The sequence below is a fragment of the Zalophus californianus genome, chromosome 8 (assembly GCF_009762305.2).
Source record: "Zalophus californianus isolate mZalCal1 chromosome 8, mZalCal1.pri.v2, whole genome shotgun sequence".
Classification (NCBI taxonomy): domain Eukaryota; kingdom Metazoa; phylum Chordata; class Mammalia; order Carnivora; family Otariidae; genus Zalophus; species Zalophus californianus.
In genome coordinates this window covers 20573047-20599279 of record NC_045602.1, presented here as the reverse complement: position 1 = coordinate 20599279, position 26233 = coordinate 20573047, and the positions used below count along the sequence as shown (strand labels likewise).

General features: G+C 52.4%; 1 protein-coding gene across 5 annotated transcripts in view; it reads right to left on the bottom strand.

Moving 5' to 3' along the window:
- Positions 1-26233, bottom strand: part of EFR3B (EFR3 homolog B) — an 88411-nt gene that overhangs the window by 4519 nt on the left and 57659 nt on the right. For 3 of the 5 annotated variants that reach the window (XM_027622825.1, XM_027622830.1, XM_027622827.1), the window contains 18 exons: positions 24130-24251; positions 18704-18853; positions 17098-17232; positions 16557-16635; positions 15719-15854; positions 15330-15491; positions 14477-14588; positions 14045-14096; positions 11591-11763; positions 10988-11063; positions 10183-10344; positions 8830-8961; positions 7380-7447; positions 6276-6403; positions 5460-5551; positions 2490-2538; positions 1595-1701; positions 242-291 (listed from right to left, as the gene is read on the bottom strand). In XM_027622825.1, the coding sequence (XP_027478626.1) occupies positions 242-291; positions 1595-1701; positions 2490-2538; positions 5460-5551; positions 6276-6403; positions 7380-7447; positions 8830-8961; positions 10183-10344; positions 10988-11063; positions 11591-11763; positions 14045-14096; positions 14477-14588; positions 15330-15491; positions 15719-15854; positions 16557-16635; positions 17098-17232; positions 18704-18853; positions 24130-24251 (1985 nt within the window). The remainder of the gene's footprint in view (positions 1-241; positions 292-1594; positions 1702-2489; positions 2539-5459; positions 5552-6275; positions 6404-7379; positions 7448-8829; positions 8962-10182; positions 10345-10987; positions 11064-11590; positions 11764-14044; positions 14097-14476; positions 14589-15329; positions 15492-15718; positions 15855-16556; positions 16636-17097; positions 17233-18703; positions 18854-24129; positions 24252-26233) is intronic. The other 2 variants (XM_027622828.1, XM_027622829.1) reach the window with 2 other exon arrangements.

Here is a 26233-nt window from a genome sequence, read left to right as displayed (position 1 = left end):
ACTGCAGGCTCTACAGTGACATTGTTGCTTTAGAAAGTACCAGCCTGGGACACTAGGATCCCTGGCTCTTTTCTGGGGCTCACTGAGCTGTCTCTTTCTCTCTCTAGTCTTGCTTTCCTTGTCTGGGAGAGCTGGTGGCTGAGTCCAGCCCTGGAGACAGGGGCTGCAGGCAGGGAGGCCTGGAGACAGGTGTGAGAGGAGGATTCCGGAGCAGGGGTCCCCGCCCAGGGCGGCCACTTACCGGATGGTGATTTCAAAGATCTGATTGAGTTTGCTCTGCAGCAGCGATGCCTAGACAGGAACAGCGGGAAGTGAGCAGGGGGGCTCCCCCACACCCATGCCCACTCTCATGGGCCCCGCTGTCCGGAGAACCCGTGGAGGTGGGGGGAGGGGAACCAGTGTGAGCTCATTTCTGGTGCTTCTCTGTGCATTCTGGCTATGGGTTCAGATCAGGCAGGGCCACCCAGGAAGGCCTGCTGGGGACAGCACAGAGGCTGGGACCCCCAGGAGGGCCTCAGCAGGCAGTTCTTAAAGGGCCCTTAGTTCCTCCAAGTGGGCCGTAGGGCTTGCTGGGTGTACAGAGTCAGGAGGCTCAGAGCTGGTTTCGGATCTCTGCTTAACTTCCAAGGAGCAGCTGTGCCAAACTGGTGGGTTAGGGAGGATGCTCTCTCTGGTCCCTTCTGGCTCCAGCTCAGCCCACGTGTACAGAGAGTGAGACTGTGCATGTGTTCAGGAATGGGCCTCAACTCTGAGCTCATGAAATGAGCAGCATCCACCTCTGGAGATGGGACAAGAAGTGAGGATAACAGAGGCCCAGACAAATCTATAGGTATTTACATATCCTATTATATTGTTATTATATATTATGATATACTGGAACTAGAGATAATACATCTTATGTAATGGAAAAGAAAATAACATGTATTTTTACTGAGAGGAAAAAATTACAATAAAATGGAAGTTATTTGTAGATTTGGGATGTTTACAATTATGTTTCATTGTTACTAAGATGGCCATTGTGACTAACAAATCCTAATCAATTTCAAGAAATGCATAGGCATGAGTCTTTGTTTTTACTTATTTGGAACCTTCTCTTTCAAATCTCTTTTCCAGGGCCGGGCTGTTCCATTCCCCCTGCTGCGGTCCCCTGGCTGGACGTGGGACCCTGTTGCAAATGTTGGCCATCTGTCCTCTGCTGCGGCTCCTTCCCCCCTCATCGGTAATGAGATGAGCATAAAGGCACGGACCTCACAGAGTTGTCATGACAATGACATAAGCTAAGCTGATAAATGTAAGATGCTCTGGCATGGGCTAAAGGGCTAGTTATATGCGTGCTATTATAAGCATTACAGTCTGTCTGTCTGTCTGATGCAGGAGCTCTTCAGGTCAGGACTTCCTCCTTACAGGGAAATTACAAGATCTAAAGGAGTGTATGGCTGATAGCCATGCCTTTTGGTTCTTGGGGTAAACGATGTAGCGCCAGGGCATTGGTGGGATCTAAACCCTAATTTCTGGCTGACAAAAGTGCCAAGATCCCCTAGAAACTCAGCCCTGCTTGGCCCCCAAGGACTCACCCCTGTTATGGCTCACTCACCCGGGCCCCACAGTGTGCTGCGATCTCCTCAAAGGGTGCCTTCTGGAACTTCTCCACCACCTGTCGCCGCCGTTCACGTTCCTGCTCCTCGACTGCCACACTGTCCACTGTGGCACAGAGAGCTGCGTCAGCCCTGAGGTCCTGCCCCACTGGTGCGGGGCAAGATGGGTGGACCCCTCCAGGGGAGCACTGTCCGTGACTGCGTTCTGGGCTCTGCCCTCTACTGATGAGCAGGGCGTGGAGGGTGTGGTGCTGTTACTTGGGCCCACGAAGGCTAGATCTTTCTCTGACTCAGCCTGAGGCTCAGCCCCTCTCCTCGTGAAAGAGTTTGAGAACTAGTTAAGTGGACCCTACAGCTGGGCTTTTAAAGCCCCGAGCCGCTACAGCACTACTAGGACTCTCAAAGGAAGTAGTCCTCAAAGGACCAGCAGTCCCAGGCTGCGTGGTTTAAGGCTTCTGCATATTCCTTTTGGTCTCCAAAATGAGTCAGCAAAAATAAAGAAGGGGGTGGTGAGATATGTTCACCCGTTAAGAAGGCAGAGCAGTGTGCGCATTCAGAAGGAATACTACCAGGGACAACCCAAATTAAAATGGTTTGGCATCTGAATATATAATTTGTCATCAGTTATCAGAAAAGTTCTCTTATTTGGCATACCTCATTGCCCCCGAATCCAGATAAAGGAGGTACGACTGCATTTTAAAATCTGTTGCCAATAGCTATTAATATGATTTATTCTTCATATCTTTTGCTGGTCAACTTGTTACCATCCGCCAAAAAAATCATCTAATTATTTATACAAAATCGCCTCCCTTCACCTCTGTGCTGAATCCTGCAGCAGGCTGCGCACACCCCTGCCTCCCCCAGGACCCAGCCCTGGCCTCCCCGCCAACTTACCAATGGCCTTCTTTAGCGTCTCATAGGTGATCTCCTCAGCAGGCACTCGCTGAGGGAGAAAGGGCAGAACTGCTCAGAAAGGTGGGGTGGGGTGGGGTGGGGGGGTGGCTCTGGCTTCCTCGGTTACCGGGCAGCCCCTTTGCTTCTCAGAAGAATGTCCCCATGGGCGGAAGCTCCCCCAGGATGCCCACATTCTCACCAGGGTCTCTGAAGCTCCCCCAGCAGGCGGGCACAGAGCTGCCCGCCGAAGGACAGCAGTGAGATGGAGGGGGGAGGCCCAGTCCTCATCAGCGTGCGGGAGAATCACCTGAAAGAGCTCGCTGCCCTCCCCGCACCCCCCCTCCCCCCGGCTTGTCCCATTAAGCCCTGTGGGAGCAAAGCCCTGTGAAACTAAAAAAAAAAAAAACAAAAAACTTCAGAGAAAGTAAGAGAAAATATTGGCAGCATGAGGAAGCAGCTGGCAAATACCTCAAATGTAAATTTTAAGAACTGAATAAAATTTCTGAAGACTCAGGATATCAAATTATCCACTGAGGTGATCTGAGTATTGACTAAAGGTCAGACATGTTGAGGTTGGCTCAGGGACCTGGGTCATAGGATCTCAGCCCTCGCAGAGCCTATTAAAGGAGGTAGAAAATAATAAACTCAAAGAAGGATTACTCCACGGATGGTAGCCTCCGGCCAGAGGCTGAAAGCCGTGAAGACTTTGAACTAAGTCCAGGTATTCCCCAGTAGACTCTGAGCTCCCTGAGGCAGGATTCATGATTCACTCCCATTCCATTACTTAAACATAATGTTAAATGAAAGAAGCAGACACAGGAGAGAATGACTTCACTGATAGGAAGTTCAAGAAGTGACCTAAGTCAGGCTAGTGGCTCCTTTTGGGAAGGGGGTCTCTTGGGCAATGACAACGTTCTCTCCCCTGATCTGGGTGTGACTGCACGGATACATTCCTTTGGTGAAAATTCACTGAGCTGGACTTTTCTGATTTGTTTAGCATTCAGCAAATGCTCGTGTGAGGAGGAAAGGCCAGAGATGTAGGTATGGGCTCCAGTCATTTACGAAATATTAAGTGAGCACTGAGTATGTGCAGGCTCTTGGCCGGTCACGTGGTAGAGATGGCACAGTCTGTCAGCGTGTGGGAATGACATGCAGAGAGAGCTGGGCTGAGCTGTCAGTCACTTCGAGGTTTCAGCCTCTGCACGTCCCTCCGTGCGGCCACTCAGCACCGACCACCGTGTGAGTGGCCGGGGAACCATGTGGTGGCCCAGAGAGACAAGGAAGACTGGTCAAGGGCAGGTATAGAGAGGCTTATGGAGGAAATGGGACCCAAGCTGAGCATGGAAGGGTAGGTGGTTCATGGGCGCAAAGGTGCAGAGGAAGGGACTCACATGGGGGATTACCAGCAAAGACCCGGAGCCGGACGAGACCACACCGAGCGGGGTGGGGGTGCTGAGCAGAGCAGCCCGGCCCGGCACAGAGGCTGTCTGCCGGAGGGCAGCCCAGACTGGAAATGGCTCTGAATGCCAGGCACTGGGTTCGGAATTTGACCAAACCAGCATTTATTGATCAACTGCTATGAACTTGGCATTTAAGGGTACAGGATTCTGGCAGGGCACGGTGGGCTGAGAGTGGAAAGAAGCATAGCGTGGCTGAAGGGCACGGGGTGGAGGCCTCCACACCCCTGCTGTAGCTAGCAGGCTCCCCCTGAGCTAGGGGGACTCCCCAGGAAGGAAAGGGACCCATTCTGGTGACCCAGGGGACATTAGAGAGCAGGAGGCTCTGCACACAGGCAAGCATTTCTCCTCCTTCCGCGTCACTTTACTCAATTCCTGAGGGTCCCTTAACTCCTGGGAAGGGAGAATCACAACTGTGGGGGGCGGGGGGGACAGCAACCAATTCCCGCCACAGTCCTGACACAGTTCCCTGTCCTGCAAAGCCGGCAGGCCTTGGAGGACACCTGGTTCAACCTCATTCCTCTCTTCCAATTCGCCTGAGTCAGAGCTTCCTTCCTTCCGGGGGAAGGTTCCAGAAAAATGCCCCAATGAGAGAAGAGTTGGGAAAGTGACTGAGGGCACAGTTAGAGGGAGGCTTGGTCCTGACCCCAACGACTTCTCCTTACTCTGGTGCGTCTGGGGAAAGGCTCAGGGTTGAGGCTGTCCTCCACAGCTACCCCAGCACCAACGGGCAGAAATTGTCCCTTCCCCCCATGGGTAGCCTCCTCACTTCCCCCTGAGGCTTCCTCACGTGTCTGTCAGTTCCCCGAACGGTGGGAGACCCCGTTAAACATGAGTGCGCCGCATCTTATGGCTTCAGCCCCTCACGGACCCTTCCTCTCCTCTCTGCCCTGCTCCCATACTTCTGTTTCATTTGTAGGAGTAAGTTGGGTCTTTCCACTGTGATTCCTTCTTCTCTCTTACTCATGGGCACATCTGCTTTATTTTCTGAGGTAGAAGTATATCCCCAGTTAATATGGACAGAAATTAGATATTCACAGCCCCCAAGAGAAGATGGAAGAGAGATCTTCAAGCTGCAACTCCGTCTTTAAAAAAAGCACCTCCATTGATCTCTCTCTGGAAGAAATACCGTGAAAGCTATTCTCGCCCTCATCTCTCCTGGTAGGTCTTCCAGTTTCCAACATGGTGCACATCTGCCTCCGGTGGGAATGGGGCATGACCACCAGCAAGCCTTTCAAGAGGGATTTGTATGACGTCGTCATGGCAGAGTGTGTGTGTGTGTGTGTGTGTGTGTGTGTGTGTGTGTGTGTAACGTATATCATTTTTCCAGATGGAAATATCTATGATATACATGATGAGAGACAGTAAGAAAATGGGATATTTGAGGAATTTGCTTTCCATGCAACTTTAAATGTGCTGCGCAGTTAAGGGAGCCTGGAGCCGGGAGTGCCTGACTGCAGGGGGGCAAGAGAAGGTCCCCTCCCCTGGGGGTGCAGGACAGCACATCACTCACCTCCTCCTTCTCTGGGCTGTTCCTAGATTCTACCTCCACCTGCAGAGAAATGGTTTCTCCAATACTCTTCCTCTTGGATAAGCGATCCTCGTCTGGGAAAGGAAAGCCGAGAAGCTAGAGTTCCCAGTGCTCAGAGCGAGCCAGGCTCCTTACACCTTTAGCGCCATCTCCACCCCCTCACCCCATCGCCCCCACCTTTGCCTGGCCCACAGTCCTCCGAAGGCTCAGGACACACTGAGGCTACAGCTGGTGTTTTGAAGGCTGCCAGCCTCCTCTGCCCACCTTAGGGTGGTGAGTTTTGCTTTTATGGCTAAGATCTTGAAATCATCGATGAACACAAAGAGGCTGCTCATGACCGGAAAGCACATCTCAACTTGCACGAGTAGCTGTCACTTGGGGAGCATTCCCTAAAGCGCATTTACTCTGTGTGCGTCTCCCACCAGCCCTTTAAGGCAGGTTTCTATTTACTATTTACTATTACTATCTATCTCTATTTACTAGTCAAGGAAAATGAAACTCAGAGAGGCCAGGAGACTGGTCTAAGGATTTTTAGGAAGTAAACGGCAGAGCACTTGCACGGCCCACGTGTGGTTTTTTGGGCTCCCAGGGGCCTCTCCCGTCCACAGGCCAGCCTGTCTCATGGGCCACTTTCTCCCAAGGATCCGGCCCTGAGAAGAGGTGGGGGGGGAACCAAGAGGCTCTCACCACAGATTTCCACTGTGTTTGTCCACTCCTGTGGGACACGCCAGGGGCACACAAGTGCCTGACACTCAGGCCCTGTCCTGGTGAGGAAGAGCCTGCTCCCAGAGCACCTACCTGTCAGCTGAGGGATGTAGGGCAGGCAGAGCCTGTCAGAATTGTAGCCGCTGCCCCCCAGGACTTCGCTGATCTTGCTCTGGCGGAAGAGGAGCTCAATCACTACTCCGTCAAGATTCTGGGACAACCTGGAAGACACAGAAGGAAAGGGGCACCTGGAGGGATTTCCTAATGACTTTCTTTATTATAAAAGGAACACTCGGGCGCCTGGGTGGCTCAGTTGGTTAAGCGACTGCCTTGGGCTCAGGTCATGATCCTGGAGTCCCGGGATCGAGTCCCACATCGGGCTCCCTGCTCAGCAGGGAGTCTGCTTCTCCCTCTGACTCTCCCCCCCCATGCTCTCTCCCTCTCTCATTCTCTCTCTCAAAATAAATAAATCAATAAAATCTTAAAAAAAAAAAAAGGAACACTCATCCTACAAAATGACAGGGAAGCAGAAGGAAAAGAAAATCACCCATAGTCTCACTTTCCAGAGACAACATCTTTACATTTTGTGCAGAATCCTTGGGTCACTGACATCTATGTGCATGCATACACATACACACACACACACACACACACACACACACACACACACACACACACACACACATCACCGCACCCCCTGAATTCCTGTTCTGTGCTCGATTTTATCTACCGATTGCACAGTGCATATTTCGCATGAACTCTTCTTCCAAACCGCTGTGGTGGAAAGGCCATTGTTTATAAAGCTACCCCCTATTGTTGGACATTTTTTTTTTCACAGTATTTTCCTTGAGTTCCTCTGAGGCTGTCGTGACACAGACTACAGTCCAAGGATGCCACCTGGATGGATCCAGTGTCTTGCAGGAACGACTCCTCCCGGATGCACGGCCCATGGGCTTGGGCCAAAGCTCCCGGAGGTTACGTCACATACTCTATAGCACAACGCACCGACATGGCTCAAGGGGTGGATTATGGCCCCATGACGAAAGTCACACTTGACCCTGGACGTCTGGGCTGGAGGCAGGGTCTACTTGTGGCCCTTGAGCCCATAAAGGCCTCAGCCCCTGGCTTCACACTGCCCCCACCTTCTCACACAGCTGCCTGGGGTGTCCTTGACCACGTCCCAAGTGTGCTCCTTACCTGGGCCTCTCCACAAACACATCCTCAGGGAGCATGTATGGAGCCTCCTTCTTCCTGGTCTCTATCACCTGGAGTTGGGAGGAACAACATAAGGGCTGGGGTCGACAGGCGGGAGGAGCTCCGAGCAGGCAGATGATGGCTCTCCCCTCCCCTGCAGGCGGTTCCTTCCTCCCACAGAATCCTGGGCAGAGCACCCTGCAGCTGGACTTCTAAGGGAGAAACTCAGATCAACCGTCACAGCAGCCCGAGAAGCCCAGGCAGGCCGCTCAGGCCATCCCCAGTGACAGGTATGCATCAGGTGTCCTCCAAAGGCAGGGGACTTAGCCCCCAGGAGACGGCAGCTTCTTGCTCCTGTGCCCTATTCCTATTTTCTATGTAAACACGGAAAAGGGAGCAGAGATCACACCATGCCCCCAAGCCAGGTGCTTGAAAAAACATCCTTGATGGCCAGTCACAGGCGGAGCTCCCCTCAGTACCCTTGGCAGATTTTTGACAGGAAAAGTGAAAGTCGGTGAGACGGTGAGAGCTGGGAGGGTGGCAATGCAAGCGCGGGCAGGAGTGAGCAAGCCAAGCTGCGGCCATTGTCTGAACAGGATGTCTGGGCATATGGCCTTCCTGTGCCCCCTATTGGCCCATGCTGGGGGGCACAGTGACACGGCACCTTCCCCCTGTCCCCCAGCACCCCCAAGCCAGCGGAGACCCGCGGTTTCTCATTTTACTTCATTTTGCTTATTTTAAAGTTAATCCTAGACATTATATCATTCCACCTAACCATACCTCAGTATGTTTTAAAATGTCTTTTGGGGACAACTGAGAACATTGGATTATAAACTGGGTATTAGATAATACCGAGGCATTGTTGATAGCTTAATTAGGCATGTTAATAGCAGAATGCTTATGTAGGAAGGTGTCCGTATTTTTCACACACAACACTGATATCCATAGGGGTAAAATGATAGGATAGCTGAGATTTGCTTTGAAATAAGACAAAGGGAAAACGAGATAAAGCAAATGTGGGAAAACCTTCCTGTTTCATCTGCATGATATATGGATGTTCACTGTTCTCCTCACACTGCTTTGGTGATATCTGAAAACTTTCACAATAAAAACTTTTTAAAAAAAAAGTAGCGTTAGTCCCAAATGACAAGAGAGGTGTGTGTAGCTGGGCTTCCGGGAGTGGGGGCGGCACACGGGGGTGGGGAGGGGAGGTGGGCAGGTCGCAGGGGAGCAAGGGGCCCAGGTTCCTGCGCGTGGCCGGCCCCACCGTGCTATGGGGTGTCACGCAGCACGAAATGCTGCTTCTAGTAACTTCCCACTGTCCCTCACTGTTCCGTCAACCCTTCCTCAATGCCTAGACTAGGCACGGGGCTTGCGCAATGACGGACAAGTTGTTCTGGGGAAACCCAGAGCCGAGGGCCTCCTGAGCGCTCAGGGCGGTGAGGACACCAACCTCATGGGTGTGCTGGCAGAAGGCAGGGACTGCTGTGAGCTGGCTGATGAGGTTCAGGTAGGCTGCGCCCAGTGCATACAGGGCACATCGGTTGTACACAGGCAGGTTCTCTTCATTGACCTGGGCCACGTCCTGTGGCAACAAAGAGGGGCCTTGGAGTTTTCCAACTGACAAATTATACTGGTGCCCCGACCCCCGCCCAACGTCTCCCAACCTTCTTTAGAGAGGGCCCATCTCTTTAGACTAAGCCTTTTTCAGCATTTGTCCCTTAACTTCCTGGGAGACAGAAGTCATCCTCGGTAAAGTGGAAGTGAATCATCCCGAGAACAATCCATGAGCTGGGAGCTCATAAGTGCTTGAGTAGAGGGGTGATGACCTCATTCTCCACTGTGCAGTTCCAGCTTTGGTGACCTTGACTGTCCAAACCCTCATCGTTAATCCTACCTCTAGAATGCTGTGTCCTTGAATATAGGCCTTGAATGATTCTTGGGGGACGGGACTGGTTTGCTAAACTGGGTCCACAGGTTAAGTTGAAAGAGTTGCGACAGTTACTAGGGATGGGGATACAGAGGAATCTCAAATTCTAGAGTGAAGACCATCATAGCTGTTGGGTTGGCCTTGCAAGATTTAGCACGGGTGGCCCAAGATTCTCCACCACCGAATTCCCAGGTTTGCCATCATTCCTGCTCCTAGGTAGGATCTGAAGCCACCTAGCTTCAGGACCCTGGAGATGCCGGTCTTTTGAGGTCTGAAGGACCCACCCCAATCCCCAGCACCCTTGAGAGTACACTTCCACCCAGAAGGACTCTGGAAGCCTGCAGTTCTATCTAGTGAACACTGGCTTTCTAAGAGTCATGACAGAGGCTTGTTGAATCTCCAGGTGCCCACGCATGGAAATACGTAATTTTTCATATGGGAATACGGAGTTTTCATAAGTGCTTGGGGTAATTCTGAGGCACAGCCAGGCTTGGGAACAAGACGATCTATGGACAAAGTGTGTTTTGGGATCACTCAGGGTTTATGAGCACCCTTTTGGTATTCCTTGGAGTCTCATTCAAACCTCGTGAGACCTGAAATACTAGGGACTAAAGGGTGTTTTTGAAAGATCCTGTTCCCTGGGTCTCCTTTGGCCTGAGGATGGGCTACAGCCATGAATGAAGGCTTCTTGGGTGGTTCCCCAAACAGAACCATGGCTTGTGGTCCCTGGAGGAACGGGGAGCCAAGGGGGTGCCGCATTCCCGGGCTCTGAGACAGTTGCTGAGCAGCCGCTCGTCAGTGCTCTCATTAGTGCCCGGCCCACCTGCTCCCCTGCCCCAATCCCCCCCTCCACGTGCTGCCCACACCCGGCCCCACCTGAACAGCCAGCACCAGGCGGATGAGGTCCACCACCACCTCCTCGTTGGCTAGCTCAATGCTGACGAGCGCCAGCAAGCTGTAGAGCGCCTCGTAGTGCCTCTGTATGTTCGTCTCCTCCTTACAGCTCAGGTAGATGTGTCTGTAGAGCTGCTGGGAGTGCTGGGCATGGGGGAAGGGGGGGCAAGGCCGCAGTGGAGGGGGGTGCAGGTGGGAGGGGCAAGGAGAACGGGAGGAAGGCCAATCTGCGGGTGGTGCAGCAGGTGTGTGTACCCCACCTCCACCCTCAGGGAGAGGGAGCCTTCTCTCTCTCTCTTTTTAAAGTTTTATTTATTTAAGTGATCTCTACACCCAACGTGGAGCTCAGACTGATGACCCCGAGATCCTGAGTCACACACTGATCCCACTGAGCCAGCCAGGCACCCCAGGGAGAGGATGCCTTTAAAGCAGACCCCAGTGGAAGCAAACGTGCAGGACACGTTTAGAGAAGGGTGGACGCAGTGAAACCAGCAACAGAAGCTGCTGCCCAAACCCAGCTGGGTTTGGGAGAACACAGCCTGCAGCCCAGCCCGGGCCGGGCTCACCAACAGTGCTCCTGACTCTGGCCTCGGTGTTGAGTGTGACCCTGGGGGCTTGGCCCTACCACCCCCGAGGGGTCGGCTGCTCATCCCGACTAAGCGTGCTCAAAGAGGGAGAGAGCAGGCCTGGGGACAGGGGTCAGCCCTGACTGGGGGACTGGGAGGTGGGAGTCCACAGAGCCCGGCCCACCTGGGGTTCGCTGGGGCTTAAGGTCACACTGGCTAACCTTCTTCATGAAGACGGTGTCCTGTCGGGAGCACTTGTCCACTTTCAGCTTCAGGACAGAGATGTCACTGAGGGTACTGGGAAGGGACACGAGGGGCCACCTTAGCCCTGTGCAAGGCCAGCCGGAGCTCAGGCGGTGTCGCTGAGCTTTATCCCAACATTGTTAGTTAGGTCCCAGCCTCCCAGCCCCTGCACTGGGTCTCAGCCCAATCTCCCACTTTCCTCAAGCTCTCAACCGCTCTGTCCTGCCCAGTTTTTTCTTGTCCCTTTTTCTTAAATACTGATCCAGATTATTCTCTTTCTCCCTTCCCTTTCACCGCCCCCCAGTCTTTACTGATAAACCTGCAGCCCCCTCCTTCCTCCCCACCCGCTAACTCCCTTTAGTGCCTGCTCTTCATCTCCCCCATCTCCAATCCACCCCTGGCTCCCTGGGAAAGGCGCCCTTCCATCTCTCCTGCCCCCGCAGGACCCCAGGGTCAATGTCCGTGATCAGCTCCTGGTAGTTCCCACTGAATAAGGGAATTGTCCTCTCACCTGTGTGTGAGACCTACCGGCAGTCTTCTCCCCCCTCACACACCAACTGGAGGGGAGACCCCAAGTTCACCTGATGGTAGAGAACTTGTGGCGGTTGCCATGACGATCGATGAAACTGATGAGAATCTCTAGAACGAAGAGGCGGATCTCTGCGTCCTCCATGAGGGCGGTGGAGAGAAGGCGGTCCAGGAAGTTGCTGGGCAGGGCTGACATCATGTTGTTGCACTGGAAACCTGTGGATACCTGTGAGGGAGCCCAGCATGGCCGAGCTTAGGAAGGCTGGTGCTCTCAGTGCAGTGAGGAGATGGACAGCCGCTGGCGGACCTGGGGTCTAACGCACCCAGCTTCTCTCGATGTCTCCCAGCCCAGCTCCCTTGTCCTCCACCTGAGGCCCTGGACGCCTGAGGCAACTTTTTTGAACACGCCAACAACCACCCGGACAAGTTTTAGGTTGTTAAAAGCAAGCAAGGGGTAAGCACTAGAGGGTAGGAGGAGCCAGGGAGCCTCTGAACCTAACGTTCCGGCCGTCAGGGCCCAGCTGATGAACACTCACCACGAACACAATGCTGCATTAAGGGCACGGACAGTCACACAGAGATAGAGGGACAGTGCGAGAGCTTATGGCGGGGCTGAGGAGCCACAACCCACACACATGCAACACCCGTTTTGTGACATCTCTTCTAGGGGCTCATACTGGGGGTCTTCGTTTTAAAGCCAGTGGGCGTCAGTAGGCACAGCATCCACAATGTTGTTGAAGCATACAGAAGCAGCAAAACAACCCCAAAGTTTATAGCAGCAGTGTCCACAATAGCCAAACTATGGAAAGAGCCCAGATGTCCATCAACCCGTGAATGGATAAAGATGTCGTATATATATATACAATGGAACATTACTCAGCCATCAAAAAAAAAAATTGCCATTTGCAATGATGTGGGTGGAACTAGAGGGTATTATGCTAAGTGAAATGGGTTAATCAGAGAAAGACCATTAGCATATGATCTCACTCCTATGTGGAATTTAAGAAACAAAACAGAAAATCATAGGGGAAGAGAGGGAAAAATAAAACAAGGTGAAACCAGAGAGGGAGACAAACCATAAGAGACTCTTAATCACAGGAAACAAACTGAGAGTTGCTGGAGGGGCGGGGGGTGGGAGGATGGGGTAACAGGGTGATGGACGTTAAGGAGGGCACACGATGTGATGAGCACTGGGTGTTATATAAGACTGATGAATCACTGAACTCTACCTCTGAAACCAATAATACACTATATGTTAATTAATTGAATTTAAATAAAAAAATAAAAAAAACACAAAAGCAGCAAAATAATATTTATTGTTAAGTTCATATTGCAAAACAATGCCTTTGATGATTCAGCAAGCCCTAGGAGATCTAGCAAAGCCTGGTGGCATCAATAGTAAACATCAGCTGAAGGGGAATGTGAGTGCACCCCAAACTGTCACCTTGATAAGGAGCTGGGTACAGTGAGGGTAAACTCAGCAGAAATGGCAGGAGTACACAGATCAAGGAGGTTACCAGATGTGGGCAGTGCCAGCATGAAAAGCCTTTATAAAAACACAGTGACATGAACGGTGTGGGCTCAGGAGAAGGGAGGCAAGGCGTGAATGGGAGTGAGTGGGGTGCGCAAATCAGCATGGCTGGAACACAGACTGGGGCTGAGGGCTGAGATGGGGAGTCAGGGAGGGGAAGGGGCCTGGGGATCTCCCACCGTTAGTCTGAGAAGTTTAAAATCTGGAGGCACATCCATTGTACACTGACACCTACTGTTTGAAAAGGAGCAACATGTGGGGAGAGCAGCATTTCTAGAAAATTCTTCTTGTGGTTGTATGTATGACTGGTGAGGACAGATGACAATAAGGGCAACCATGAGGGGAATCTAGTTGTGAGATGTCCAGAGCTTAGGCAGGGCTGTGCGTAAGAATCCCCGGGGAGCCTGTTACAAATAGATTCCAAGAACCCCATTCAGACCCATGGCTCCAAATCTCTAGGGAGTCCATATAGATTTTAACAAGTTGGTCATGAGATGGCATTTGAGGATAATGAGTCTGGACTCCAGTGATGGCTGCAAAGTTGGAAAGAATGTAAAACACCAAAGAAGGGAGAGAGAGAGAGGTTGGGGGACTTAGGTGGGCACAAGTTCTGAGGGGGAAACAGGTGGAAGGGTCCTAGGGAGGTACTTGGAAGGGGGAAAAAAAAACAGGAACCAAAGATGCCATCCCAATTCAGAGATAATGTTTGAGTGACAAGGCTATCAGTAGCTGATAAGGAACCTCTGTGAAAATTAGGAACAGTGTCCTGCCTGCTCTGGTTGATCCAGCTCTGTGGATGCCCAGACTGCTAGTGAGTGTAACACAGGGTGGATTTTAGCCCCCTAGTCACCCTTCAGCCGGGACTATTTGTGCAGTGTGCAACCTGCACAACTGTATGTGGTAGCCTTCTCTCGGTCCCTTGGAAGGAGCTGCCTCCTGTAGAGGCAGAGCAGGACTGGAGACAGGAGAGGCTCACCTGAAGGAGGGATTTCAGCAGCATAATCTGGGTCAGCCGGTTCCTGTTCTCTCTGTAGACCAGAGACACAAATACCAGGATGGTGATGTGGGCAGAGACCCCACGCTTGCCTGCCCAGTTCCCCTTGTGATTAGATTCTCCATGAGGCTTGTTACCCAGGACAGTTGACTTCCAGAGCCAGGAAGCAGACCAGAGAATTAATGGCTTGTCCCAAAGGTGGGAGGTAGTTATCGGTGGGGCAGCCTGAGGAATTGTTGTGGGATCCAAGGCCCCCACTAAAGGCTGCTGAGGGACTTGAGAGTAGAAGAAAAGTGAGGGCAGGACCAGGGACATTAAAGTGGAGAAAGGAGTCCTCGAGAAAACACGGGAAGGGAAGCTGGGGTGGAATTTTGGCCGCTGGAGGAAAAAGGGGAGCAGGGCTGGTAGGCTTACCCTGTCTTGCCTGTCTCCATGGGATGATGCAGGGAAGGCAGTGGGACCTTGCTCATGATGAAGAGGATCACCTCGGAGCGCTGATAAGTGGGCAACGTGCTGGCAAAGGAGCCTGCAGGAAAGAGATGGGGGACAGGGCTGGCCCAGGTGAGGGTGCCAGCTGCCAGGGTCTCCGCTCGGCCTCGCAACTGAGCAAACTGCTGCCCAGAGTGCGGGCTGCGTCTCTAGGGAGACAAGACGCAGAGGGAAAACCTAGACGACGCCAGAGGCCTCCTCCCGCTCCGGTGGCTTCACTTGGCATCCCGCAGGCCGCGGTTAGCGCCTCTGGGAAGGAGAGGGGAGCGCCAGGGGTGCTAAGCCAGGAAGGCTCTGAAGTGATGAGCTCTGCAAGCTGGAGAGGTGGAGGTCCCGTTCTCCCCGTCCGCATCCAGGTGCGCATCCACGGCCTTTTCTCCCTTTCCTCCCTCTTGCCTCTCCTCTTCCTCGCTCCACCCGCCCGCCCCCCCCCACACCCGGCCCCATCGCTCCATTGTGGAAGCACCAATCAGGCCTGATGGGGGCTGGGGTGCGGAAGGAGTTCGCCGCTCTCAGCCTCTGATCGGACGTCCAGCCTGAGCAACCCATGGACGTCCTTCTGTGCTCTCCGTCAGGCCCGACCCAGGCCAGTCCGAGAGCTGTGCGCGCCGTGGACTGACTCCATTTCCTCCAACGTCCGCGAGTAACACAATCCGAGCGGGTGACCTTACAGTGCCCGGGCGCTGTCCTGGTGGAGGTCACCCCCTGCCCCACCCAACCCGGACGGACCCGGCTGCGCCCGGCCCCGCCCACCACCGGGCCCCGCCCCGGGTCCCACCTATGGTCTTGATGACAGCCTCCTGGAACATGCGCTCTTCGTGCTCCTTGATGATCTTGGTGCCCAGGCTGATGGCCCCGTCGTAGCTCCCGGTCAGGGCGTAGTCGATGCTGAGCCGCAGCTGCCTCAGCAGAGTGTTGAACATCTCCAGCACCGTGGGCCCTGAGCGCAGCAGGGGTGGGGCGTGGGGAGGGGGGAGACCCGAAATCCAGGGCTGGCACCCCCCCACCCCCATTCTCCCCTGTCTTGCATTCCAACCAGGGGCTTCCTCTGCCCCCTCCCTGCGCTCCCTTGCCCTTTTCTGGCCGGGGAGGCAGCCTCCCGCCGAGGGCAGGGCTTTGTCCTTGGAGGCTTCCCGGCCCCCACGCTGTCAGTCAGGGCCCCCTTACCGACGGAGCCGGTGGCGGCAATGACCGCAGCTTCCGACAGGACCTCTACGATGCCCGCGCGCACCGTGGCCGCGCTGCGGCTATTGGCATCCAGGTGGCTCAGGAGCTGCTGGATAACCAGGTGGGAGTGCTGCGGCTGGGGGGAGGAAGACGTGCTGGCCCCAAACAGCAACCCCCACACGGCCTCTGCGCCAGGGCAGCCCTCCACTGGGACCCAAAGCCCGGCGTGGACCAAAGTGAGGTCCAGAGGCCAGTGGCCACTGGAGGTGGCGCCCACGTACCCTGGTTCCTTCTCCTCAGTCCCTCCGCCTTGGTCCCACATGAGCAGAGCCCCATCCCAGGGACGACCTTGATTTCCAGAGTTGCCCTGGGCCCTTCTACCTCAAATGGGTCAAAAGTCAATTTTGAAAATACTGTCTTTCTTTTCATTGTTCCTGGGTCCCACGTCATACTGATTAGGGCCACAACAGGCCACCGGGTTTAGTCCAGTAGCCCGATTACACTGGGATAGTACAGACATCGGGAGGAAGTGCTTAGTAAGCAACGTCACGAGGCTGTGGCAGCCGAGTGTGGTCTGTGGGCGTGTGTTTTGCATGAGTTTTTCATTTACTTTCTCGAAGAATTCTTTTTAATTGTATTTTATAAAGTATTGATCTGTGCTGTACCTGAACTAAAACTAAAACCTGCCCTTCCTCACAGCTAGATGAAGTAGGACATCGGGACACCTGGGGGCTTGGGGGACGTCACAGAGGACAGCTGGCTTTCTCCTTTAGCGCACCAGCCTGCTCCCAGAAGTGCCCTCGGCCAGGGAGACAAGCTGCACCGGGAGCTGCCATACCTGAATTGAGTACATGATGATTTTAAAGCAACGGATGGCGAACACCTTGGGTTCCCAAAGAGAATGGTTATCCAGGTGGCTGTGAGGGAGAAAACACGGGGAGATGGCTAGGAACAGCAAAGTGATGGCAGGGAGGAGAGACAAGCTTGCGGGGAGAGGGACCTGCCAAGAGACCTAGCCCCTGGCAAAGCTCCCAGGTGGAGAAGGGCTTCCAGGTGGTGGTGAGGGAAGGGGATGAGGGACCCCGGGGCAGTCCCGTTGCGGGAGCTGGAGGGAAGCCAGGAACAAGAGTTCCGCAGCTGTGGACTCAGGAGTGAAGCCGGGCACCTTCCTCTACCTCCTACCGGCACCTCTCCCCAACACCGCGCTCAGCCACTGTGTGGTAGCTTCTGCTGTCACACGGGCACACACAAGGGACCGTCTTGCACACAGCACTGCCACCATAACACACACCTCTTTCCCCTCTCCCCGAGTCAGCAAGACGCCAGGACCTGAAACAGTTCTCTGAGGGCTGGGGCACAGGGGGGTGGAGGGGACTCACATGAGAACAGGCTTGATGGCATTTTTGATGTTGCCAAAGGCGGCCCGGCCCAGCAGTTCCCGAAGGCACCTCTCAGCCAGCTCTGCTGGGTTCTCTTTCTCCTTCTCTGGTGCTTGGAGGGGCGAGGGAGAGCGGCTGTGGAAACAAGCAACGTGTGGGTAGGCAAGTCAGTCTTTGTGCAGCCTGAATTCCTTTTTTCTTTTCTTTTTTTTAATATTTTATTTATTTATTAGAGAGAGAGAGGGCATAAGCAGCGGGAGTGGGAGAGGGAGAAGCAGGCTTCCCACTGAGCAGGGGTCGGGGCTCAATCCCTAGACCCTGGGATCACAACCTGAGCCAAAGGCAGACGCTTAACCGACTCAGCCACCCAGGCGCCCCAGCAGCCCGTGCTTCTGCACTGCATCCTTGCAAGTGGTGCACCACGACAGGCAGGAATTTGATGTGGGCTGCACGAGACAATGTGGGAGATATCGTGGTTGTCAGAGATGAAACAGGGTAAAGGAGCCCGGGGTGGAGGAAGATCATGGGAGAAGGGGTCAAATTCTCTTTCCGGAAATCCTTGAGGACACGTGCCCCCGCGGGAAGGACAGATAGCCTGCACATCATGGGCCTGGGGAGGCACAGACCAGAGTGTCTCCTTGCCCCAAAGCCTGGGAAGGAAAAAGATGGGGTGTGAAGAGAGGGAGGCAGAGTAATAGAGAAAACAAAAGAAAGTGGGAGAGAGAAGGAGGGAGAGGAAAAAGAAAGGCATGGCAGTTGGCTCAGGTGTGACTCAGTGATACCTAAGTCACAAGGGCTGGGCCCGGATCTGGACAGAGGGAGGAAGGAACCTCAGGTGTCTGGTGGCTGAGACCACCAGAGACCACAGGCAAAGCTGGTCAAGGAGGTGTAGTTCCAGGAACAGCCACCAGAGGGAACACTTACTTCCCACGCTTGTCCCCAGCTCCACAGGCTCAAAGGAGTCAGAGGGAGGGGGGAACCTGCTATTCTCTCACCCGGCGCCATGCACAGCCCAGGTGGACAGCAACACGAGTCTTTCCCTGCATCCCGTTTTACAGATGGGAAGAGCGAGGGGCAGGGACAGACCGAATCCCCTGTCTGACGGCTCCCAGATTAAAACCCACTATCTGCAACTTGGGTCCAGGGGCTGCTGGCTGGTCAAGCAGGTTTTAAGGACCTGAAATACCATTAGGACGTGAGGGAGGAAGGCAAAGTCCTCAGTTAACTGGAGCCATGAAAGGCACGCTTTAAAACCTCCTTGGCCTGCTGCTTTCAGAGAGACAGAGGTAACCCGACTCTTGGTTCTTTGTGTTCTTACCAGCGCACGCTTACCCCCAGGGAGCCCAGCATGGTTACTGTCCTTCCTTCATGAACCCAGACCTTAGGGGGTGCAGCAGGCTGGCAGAAGGCCAGACCCAAGGCTCCTAGGGAGCTGGATTTGGACTCATTGCAGAACAAGCCACAAAAACCAAGATCCGTGGCCTTTTGGTTAGGCTTTACCAGCCAGCCCAAGCCCTGTGGTTCCCAAGCAGATGGCAAAGGCAGCCTGGGAGGGTGGTACATGGCCTGAGCTCTAGCCTCGCCTGCTTCCCAAGCTCCTGCTTACCTCTCTGCCTCCTCTATGTGCTGCAGATTGAAAAGCAGCGACGGGACAATTTTGTCCATGTGCTGTGGGTCCCAGATATTGGCTTGCAATTCATCATTCACCGTCTTCCTCACCACCCCTTGCAGACCTTTGATGCCTGACATTCTGATTCTGGAAGAAAAAGGGCCACAATGGAGCCATGAAATCCTCTGGACCTGAGAAGCCCAGCTTCTGTGGCAAGGGGAGGAGCACGGTGTGGGGACGGGGGATGCATTCGTCCATCCAAAGGCAGAAGGGAGCCCACCTTCTATCCTTCATGTGACTCAGCCTCCTGGCCGGCTGGCTTCCTGTGCGGGTGGACGTGAGCCCAGGAAGCCACGACCTCCGGCCCATCCTGGAGATTGCCACACTGCCCTTGCCTGGTACCACACGGGCTTCAGCCCTACACTGCCAGTTGCCCCAGGCTCCTCCTCTTTAGTACCCCGCTGGGTTGGTTCCAGCTTGAGCCCAAGATATAAGGGCTCAAAGTACTGCCAAGAACTGATGAAGCAGAATCCAGGGCTATGAGCAAGTTACAGTGGGGAGGGGAGGGGGGATCTGGAAGGAGAGACACAGAGCTGCCAGACTCTGGGCACAGAGAAGTCTCAGCTGGGGCTAAGCTGGCTGAGAAACCAGGAAATCAAGTAACAGCACAGAGGAGGCCCCTTTCACCTCCCCCCCACCCCCCCCCTCAGTCCCACTGTGCTGACCCAGGGTCCCTGCGGGAGGGGCCTCTTTATTGGCTGTGTAGTTCAGCCCCAAGTCTCTTTTTTTTCTTTTTGTAATCAAACTTTTTTCTTTTTTTAAAAATATTTTATTTATTTATTTATTTGACAGAGAGAGAGAGAGCAAGAGAGCGGACACAAGCAGGGGGAGTGGGAGAGGGAGAAGCAGGCTTCCCCCTGAGCAGGGAGCCTGATGCGGGACTCGATCCCAGGACCCTGGGATCATGACCTGAGCCGAAGGCAGATGCTTAATGACTGAGCCACCCAGGCGCCCCTCAAACTTTTTTTCTGATTATAAAATAATACATGCCAATTATAGAAAAGTATAAAGATTTACCCCTATGATCACCATTCAAAGGGAACCATTACTGGCATTTTGGTGCCTTTCCTTTCTTCTGTGCATAAGACATAACAGAATTTAGAACTTGTTCTGGGTTTTTCTCCCCATAACATTCTATCATAAGCATTTTCCTCTATCATTAACTCTTTGTAAACATGCATGATGTACCATCATAAGAACTTTCTCAACTAGTCCCCTATTGGCCATTTAGGTTCTAAACTTTTTGCTACTGTAATAATGCTGAGATGGACATTACCAGATAAAATACTTTATAACATTTCAAATCATGGCCATGAGGGGAATTAATGAATCAAAAGGTAAATTATTTATATAAAATAATAAATCTTAAAAAAAAAAAACAACAGTGAGAAATGCAAGGCTCCCAGCACTGCCTGGTGCTCTGCCCACCCCCGGGCACACACTGCAGGAGAACGCCATCCCCCATCCTCACCGAGCTGCCCCAGCACCGAGGGCCTCACTGTCAAGATCTGTTCTAATCTATGCCTCAGAAAAGCCTTCACATCTTGTAGCTATTTCAGTTCAGATTCTTTTAATGATTACTGGAGTTGAGCCAATCTGAATGTTTAGTTGCCCTTTGTATTTTCAGCTTTAGTTTTAAGTGCGGCTACCGGGGTGCTCCCCTGGGCCTTACCTGACGACCATAACTGTCCTGAGAGCAGGAAGCCCTGGCCCAGGACCAGTGAGGTCAGGACAAGGGGCAAGGATCCTTGGGGAGACCTCACTTGCTCTGATCCTGCCCCCTGGTCAAGACCCTGAGCCAGCGGCTATGCAGACTTAAGAGCGAAGTAACTGGAATATTATCCCACTCACTATTCTACTCTTGGTTCTGAGTTACAAGGTACTTCCTAATGCACAATAAAAATACATCCCAAACACGCTGGACACCTATGTCCTGCCCAAGAGAGCCTGGCTGGCAAGAAACCAGGCCTGATGGATGGGCCATTTCCTCCCCAGGGCTTCCTTATGTGTGAATGTGAATTAATTCAATCTCCTCAGAATGTCTTCCACATAATACACATTTTATTCCATGACATCTGAAGCTGACCCTTTCAAAATAAATTCCAAAAGACCAGACCTGCAGAGAGGCCTGTTCCTCTTATGGCTCCTTGTCATGGGCTCAGTGGAGGCCTACCCAAGAGCAAGGGGTCTGGGGAGTGTCTGAACCCAAGGGGACCACACACACACACACACACACACACACACACACACACACACACACACACACCAGCATGCACTTATTTACAAGACTCAAGGGTTGTTCTTGGAAAGGGGCCCTGGGCTCTGCTGAGGTTGTGAATGAACAGGGGGATCTCAGGGAAAAGGGGTGCAGGGAGGCTGTGGAAGAGAAAGACAGAAAGAAAAAGGATAACTGATGCTAGACACACCTGTCACCCTGGCAGAACTTCCTTTCAGGGTTGGCAAGTACTGTCTGTGGTGCTACCAGCCCTGCCCAGTTGCCAGGAGCACACGTCAGCCGCCCTCCTCCCCACGTGCCGCACTTCCCAATGTCACAACACAGGGCTGCTGGTGTCTGCTTCTGTGCCTTCCTTTCCACCGTGTACTGTGTGTGTGTGTGTGATTGTGCATGTGCTATTGCGTATGTGCGGTGTGTGTGTGTGATTGTGCATGTGCTATTGCGTATGTGGTGTGTGTGTGATTGTGCATGTGCTATTGCGTATGTGGTGTGTGTGTGTGTGTGATTGTGCATGTGCTATTGCATATGTGGGTTGTGTGTGTGATTGTGCATGTGCTATTGCATATGTGGGTTGTGTGTGTGATTGTGCATGTGCTATTGCGTATGTGGGGTGTGTGTGTGTGTGATTGTGCATATGCTATTGCATATGTGGGTTGTGTGTGTGATTGTGCATGTGCTATTGAGTATGTGGGGTGTGTGTGAGTGATTGTGCACATGCTATTGCGTATGTGGGGTGTGTGTGTGTGTGATGTGCATGTGCTATTGCGTATGTGGGGTGTGTGTGTGTGATTGTGCATGTGCTATTGAGTATGTGGGGTGTGTGTGATTGTGCATGTGCTCTTGCATATGTGGGGTGTGTGTGTGTGTGTGATTGTGCATGTGCTATTGTGTATGTGGGGTGTGTGTGTGATCGTGCATGTGCTATTGCATATGTGATGTGTGTGTGTGATTGTGCATGTGCTATTGCATATGTGGGGTGTGTGTGTGTGATTGTGCATGTGCTATTGCATATGTGGGGTGTGTGTGTTTGTGTGTGATTGTGCACGTGCTATTGCATATGTGGGGTGTGTGTGTGTGTTCGTGTGTGTGGTGGCACAAAGGCTGTCCCCTCTGCTCCCCCTTCTGAAAGCTCAGCACTGCCTGAGTGACCAGCACCTGTTACGGTCACAGCTGGCTCCAGTCCTGCACCTGCCCCAGCACCTGCTCCCAGACATGCCCCAACTGCTCCAGCCTCTTCTGTCTCTTTATAGCCCATCTGCAGTCAGGTGGCCACGGCAGGGCCAATGCTGGGGAGAGGACAAGGGGCTCCTTCCTCCAGGGGCCCCCACTACTCATTGGAGACCCTGGGGTAGCACCCTTCCAGAGTCCATGACTATTTTAAGAGACGGGGGCCTGGGGAGGCTGGGATACTGCCAACTGCTCACAGGGTGACCTGCCCTGGAGACGTTCCACAGGCTCACAGCTTTGGGAACTGACTCCCTGTGGCATGGAGGGGTTCACTTCCAGCTCCTCCAACCCAGACCATCAGCTGTGGCGACGAGCTGTTGTTCTGGACACGCAGGGCTCCCTGACCCCGCTGTTGCACAAAATGTGGCAGGTGATATACTGGGGTGATGAAGGAAAAAGCCAGCGGCTGAGTTCTGGAACAAACCTCTGGAGAGTTGGGCTGCTTGTGGGCATGCTGGCCACGTGTCAAGTCTCCTCGCTCAGGCTCCTCCTGCCTTCTCCCTTCCCTTCCCTTCTCCTTCCTTCTTTGTCTCCTTTGAACATATTCTCCGGTTTCATATAGCCTCCCCGAGTTGATAACACACCCTTTGTGTGCAGAGACCCATTTCTAATCGTTCTGCACCGAATCGCTCCATGACAAGACTCAGCGCAGAACACCAATTCACTGCTTCCTGGCCTGCGCACCACTCCAGCGGTCTGACGTTGCGTCCCGCCTTATCTTCTGTTGGCATACATTCACGTAAATGTCTTTGGGATTTTATTTGAGAAGTTTTCTTTCTATGTTGATAAGTGTGTTTCTGTGAGTTTAAGAACTTGATAAGTTTGAGTCTGTGAATGTAAAAGCGTATTCTGTAATTCAAGATGTTTATCTGAAAGCATTCACTGTTGGCACCTGGCTGGCTCCGTCGGTAGAACGTTCGCCCCTTGGTCTCGGGGCTGTGAGTTTGAGCCCCACGTTAGGCATGGAGATTACTTAAAAGAAATAAAATCTTAAAAAAAAAAAAAGAAAGCATTCATTCACTCATTCATTCACTCAACAACTGTTTATTGAGTGCTTACTGGTCCCCAGGCAGTGGGGCAGAGATACAGCAATGAACAAAACGATGCCTCCTGGCCTCCCAGAGTTTACATTCTGCTGGGCGGACAGGCAATGAGTAAGAAACAATGAGCGTGTTTTGGAACGTGTCTGAAGGGGATTGTGCTATGGGGGGGTAACTGAGCAGGGCGAGGGGGAAGAGAAGTGGGTGTGTGGGATGTTTAAGAGAAGGTGGTGTTGACCAGCAGTTATGTGAGCAAGGGCTTTGCAGGGGGAGAGCAAGTGAGCTAGACAGATCTACGGAGGAAGCATTCCAGGCACAGGGACAGACGGTGCAAAGGTCCTGTGGCAGGAATGTCCTTGGTATGTTTGTCGGGCAGTGAGGAGGCCTGTGTGGCTGGAGGGGAATGAGTTGGGGGGGAGTGTGGAGGAGACGAAGTCAGGATGCCAGCAGAGATCAGCCAGGGTGAAGCCTTGGGCTTTTTATCGGCAGGTACATATTGTGATGGATAGTGGTGAGTGGGTGTGTATAAATGCACATACTCCTGAATGAAAAAGCACAGGGGTGTGCATGTGTGTATATGCGTGCTGTCCCTGACTCTGAAATCTGGTTCCCAGGACCATTACCTTCCATCTGCTCCTATTTTGTGCCCCAGAAGATTTTCCTTTGAAAGCACATGCTGGGAGCCCGGCTCTGCCCACTTGCCCACCTGTGTCCTGCCAGGTGTTCTTTCCCCCCCAGCAACGTCAGAGCAGAGGTAAATGTTGATGAGGTCAGACAGTGCACTCTGGGTTGGGAACTCAGTAAGATCCATAGATGCTTTTGCCATTAGCTGAGTGGGCCCCCTGGCCTCCCCTACTCACTTGGTCTTGATTTCCATGTCGTCGTGGCTGGAGTGGCACATTTCACTGAAGCGGGACACAAAGAAGTCATAGCTCCGGTGATAGGATGGGGTGTCCTCTTCGATGTTGGCAAATTTCACAAACTGCCCGGGAGGAGGGAGAGAAGTACAGATGAGAGGTGACCCACTGTGCTCTTCACCTGTGGGCTCAGGGCTCTGGGACTTGCCATCCTGAGGCCCCCTGCCCTAGTAAAGCCCTGGGACATACACATCTGGGAGCCATGCATTCCAGGACATGGTTCTGCTCCCCACAGCACACCCAGTCTCCATGCCTCTATGGGTTCCAAATCCTGCTCACCCTTCCCATCTACACCACACGACTGGACCCCATGGCGCTTTTCAGCCCCTCCCCGCTGAGGTGAGCAGAGGATGGAACAGGTGAGGACAGGGGACTCTCTTAAGCTCCTGCCCCCTTCCATGCCCAGAGCTGCACCAAACACACAGAGGCGGGAGGCAGAGATCCAGTGAAACAGCCAAAGCCAACACCAAACCGTATCTCAACACTTTAGAATGAATTCGGGGAAACAGGAACAAATCTGAAATTTGATTTAAAAATGTAATTCCATTTTATTGTTTAAAATTATTCATTCATTAATTTATTTTTAAAGATTTTATTTATTTATTTGAGGGGGGGCAGGAGCGGGGGTGGGGAGGGACAGAGGGAGAGGGAGAAGCAGACTTCCCACTGAGCGGGAGCCTGACACGGGGTTCAATCCCAGGACCTTGAGATCATGACCTGAGCCGAAGGCAGACGCTTAACCAACTTAACCGACTGAGCCACCCAGGCGCCCCTACTCTTTAAAATTTGAGCCCATTTTTTAAAGTTTGCCAGTTCAGTTCTGTTAAGTCTGGCTCAGCATTATCAGCTGCTGGATTCCTTCTGCCACCAGGCTGCACATTTGCAATTCTAAATAGAGACTTAATTTCGACGGAATCCCACAGAGAAGCAAGAATCACGGACTAAGTAGAGTTAAATTGCTAAAAATTAAGTGTAATTCTTATAGGTTGTTTTGTTTAATGTTATAAATTTAGTACTGCAAACAACTCAAAAGATTATCCTTATAATAAAATCTATTCTCCATTATTCTGTCATGTAGTTATTTAATTTTTATAAACATTTGTTGGTTCTAAAAGGATATGCTCTTATTTCTAAAATTATCTAGTTAATGCATTCATAATATTCATTACCAATTGCCAATCTGTTTCTCTGTTTAACTACTCAAAATTTGTTAACTTTTTCTGGATGACAATTAGCAGCTTCCACCAACATTATTAACTATTCCTTCACTAATAGATATACATTTATTTTCTGCTGACTGATAAAATCTCTGCATACAAAGCAGATGAGGAGATCCTTCTTTCCAAGTTAACATCTAAAATGTATACATCTAGTTGGAAGTGAATATTCTGATATTAGCAATAAATCCAAAGGACACTGCTTGCATTATTGATGGGGTTCTGCAGAAGAGGCGAAGTGGTAATCCATGTGATCATAAGATCATTGATTAGACATAAGTTCAGGAATTCTAGAAACAACAATAAAGTCAGCCTTCGGCTGCGTGAACTTCTTAAGCCTCGCAAAGGTTAGAACACAGAGGTAGGCTGATAGGGAGGCTAAAGAGAAGTTTGGGCTCACTGCTGCTCTTACCGACCGACAGGATGATCCAGGGCTGCACTCCCCTCCCCACAGCCGAAGCCTGGAGTGTCAGGGTGTCCATCTACTCAGAGGGGACATGACACAGATCTACCTCTCATTGGCAGTGTGACTTCTGAGTGGGACATTTAACTTCTCTTATGGTTTGCTTTTCCCACGTGTAAAATAAATACTGCAGTCATCATTCACTAAGAGTCTTAATTTTTTAAAAAAGATTAAAAAAAATTTATTTGAGAGAGACGGGGAGAGATTGCAAGCACATGCACACAAGAGCTGGGGGCAGGGGGAGGGGCAGAGGGAGAAGCAGGCTCCCCGCTGAGCTGGGAGCCCAATGTGGGACTAGATCTCAGGGTCCTGAGATCATGACCTGAGCCGAAGGCAGACTTAACCGACTGGGAGCCACCCAGGCACC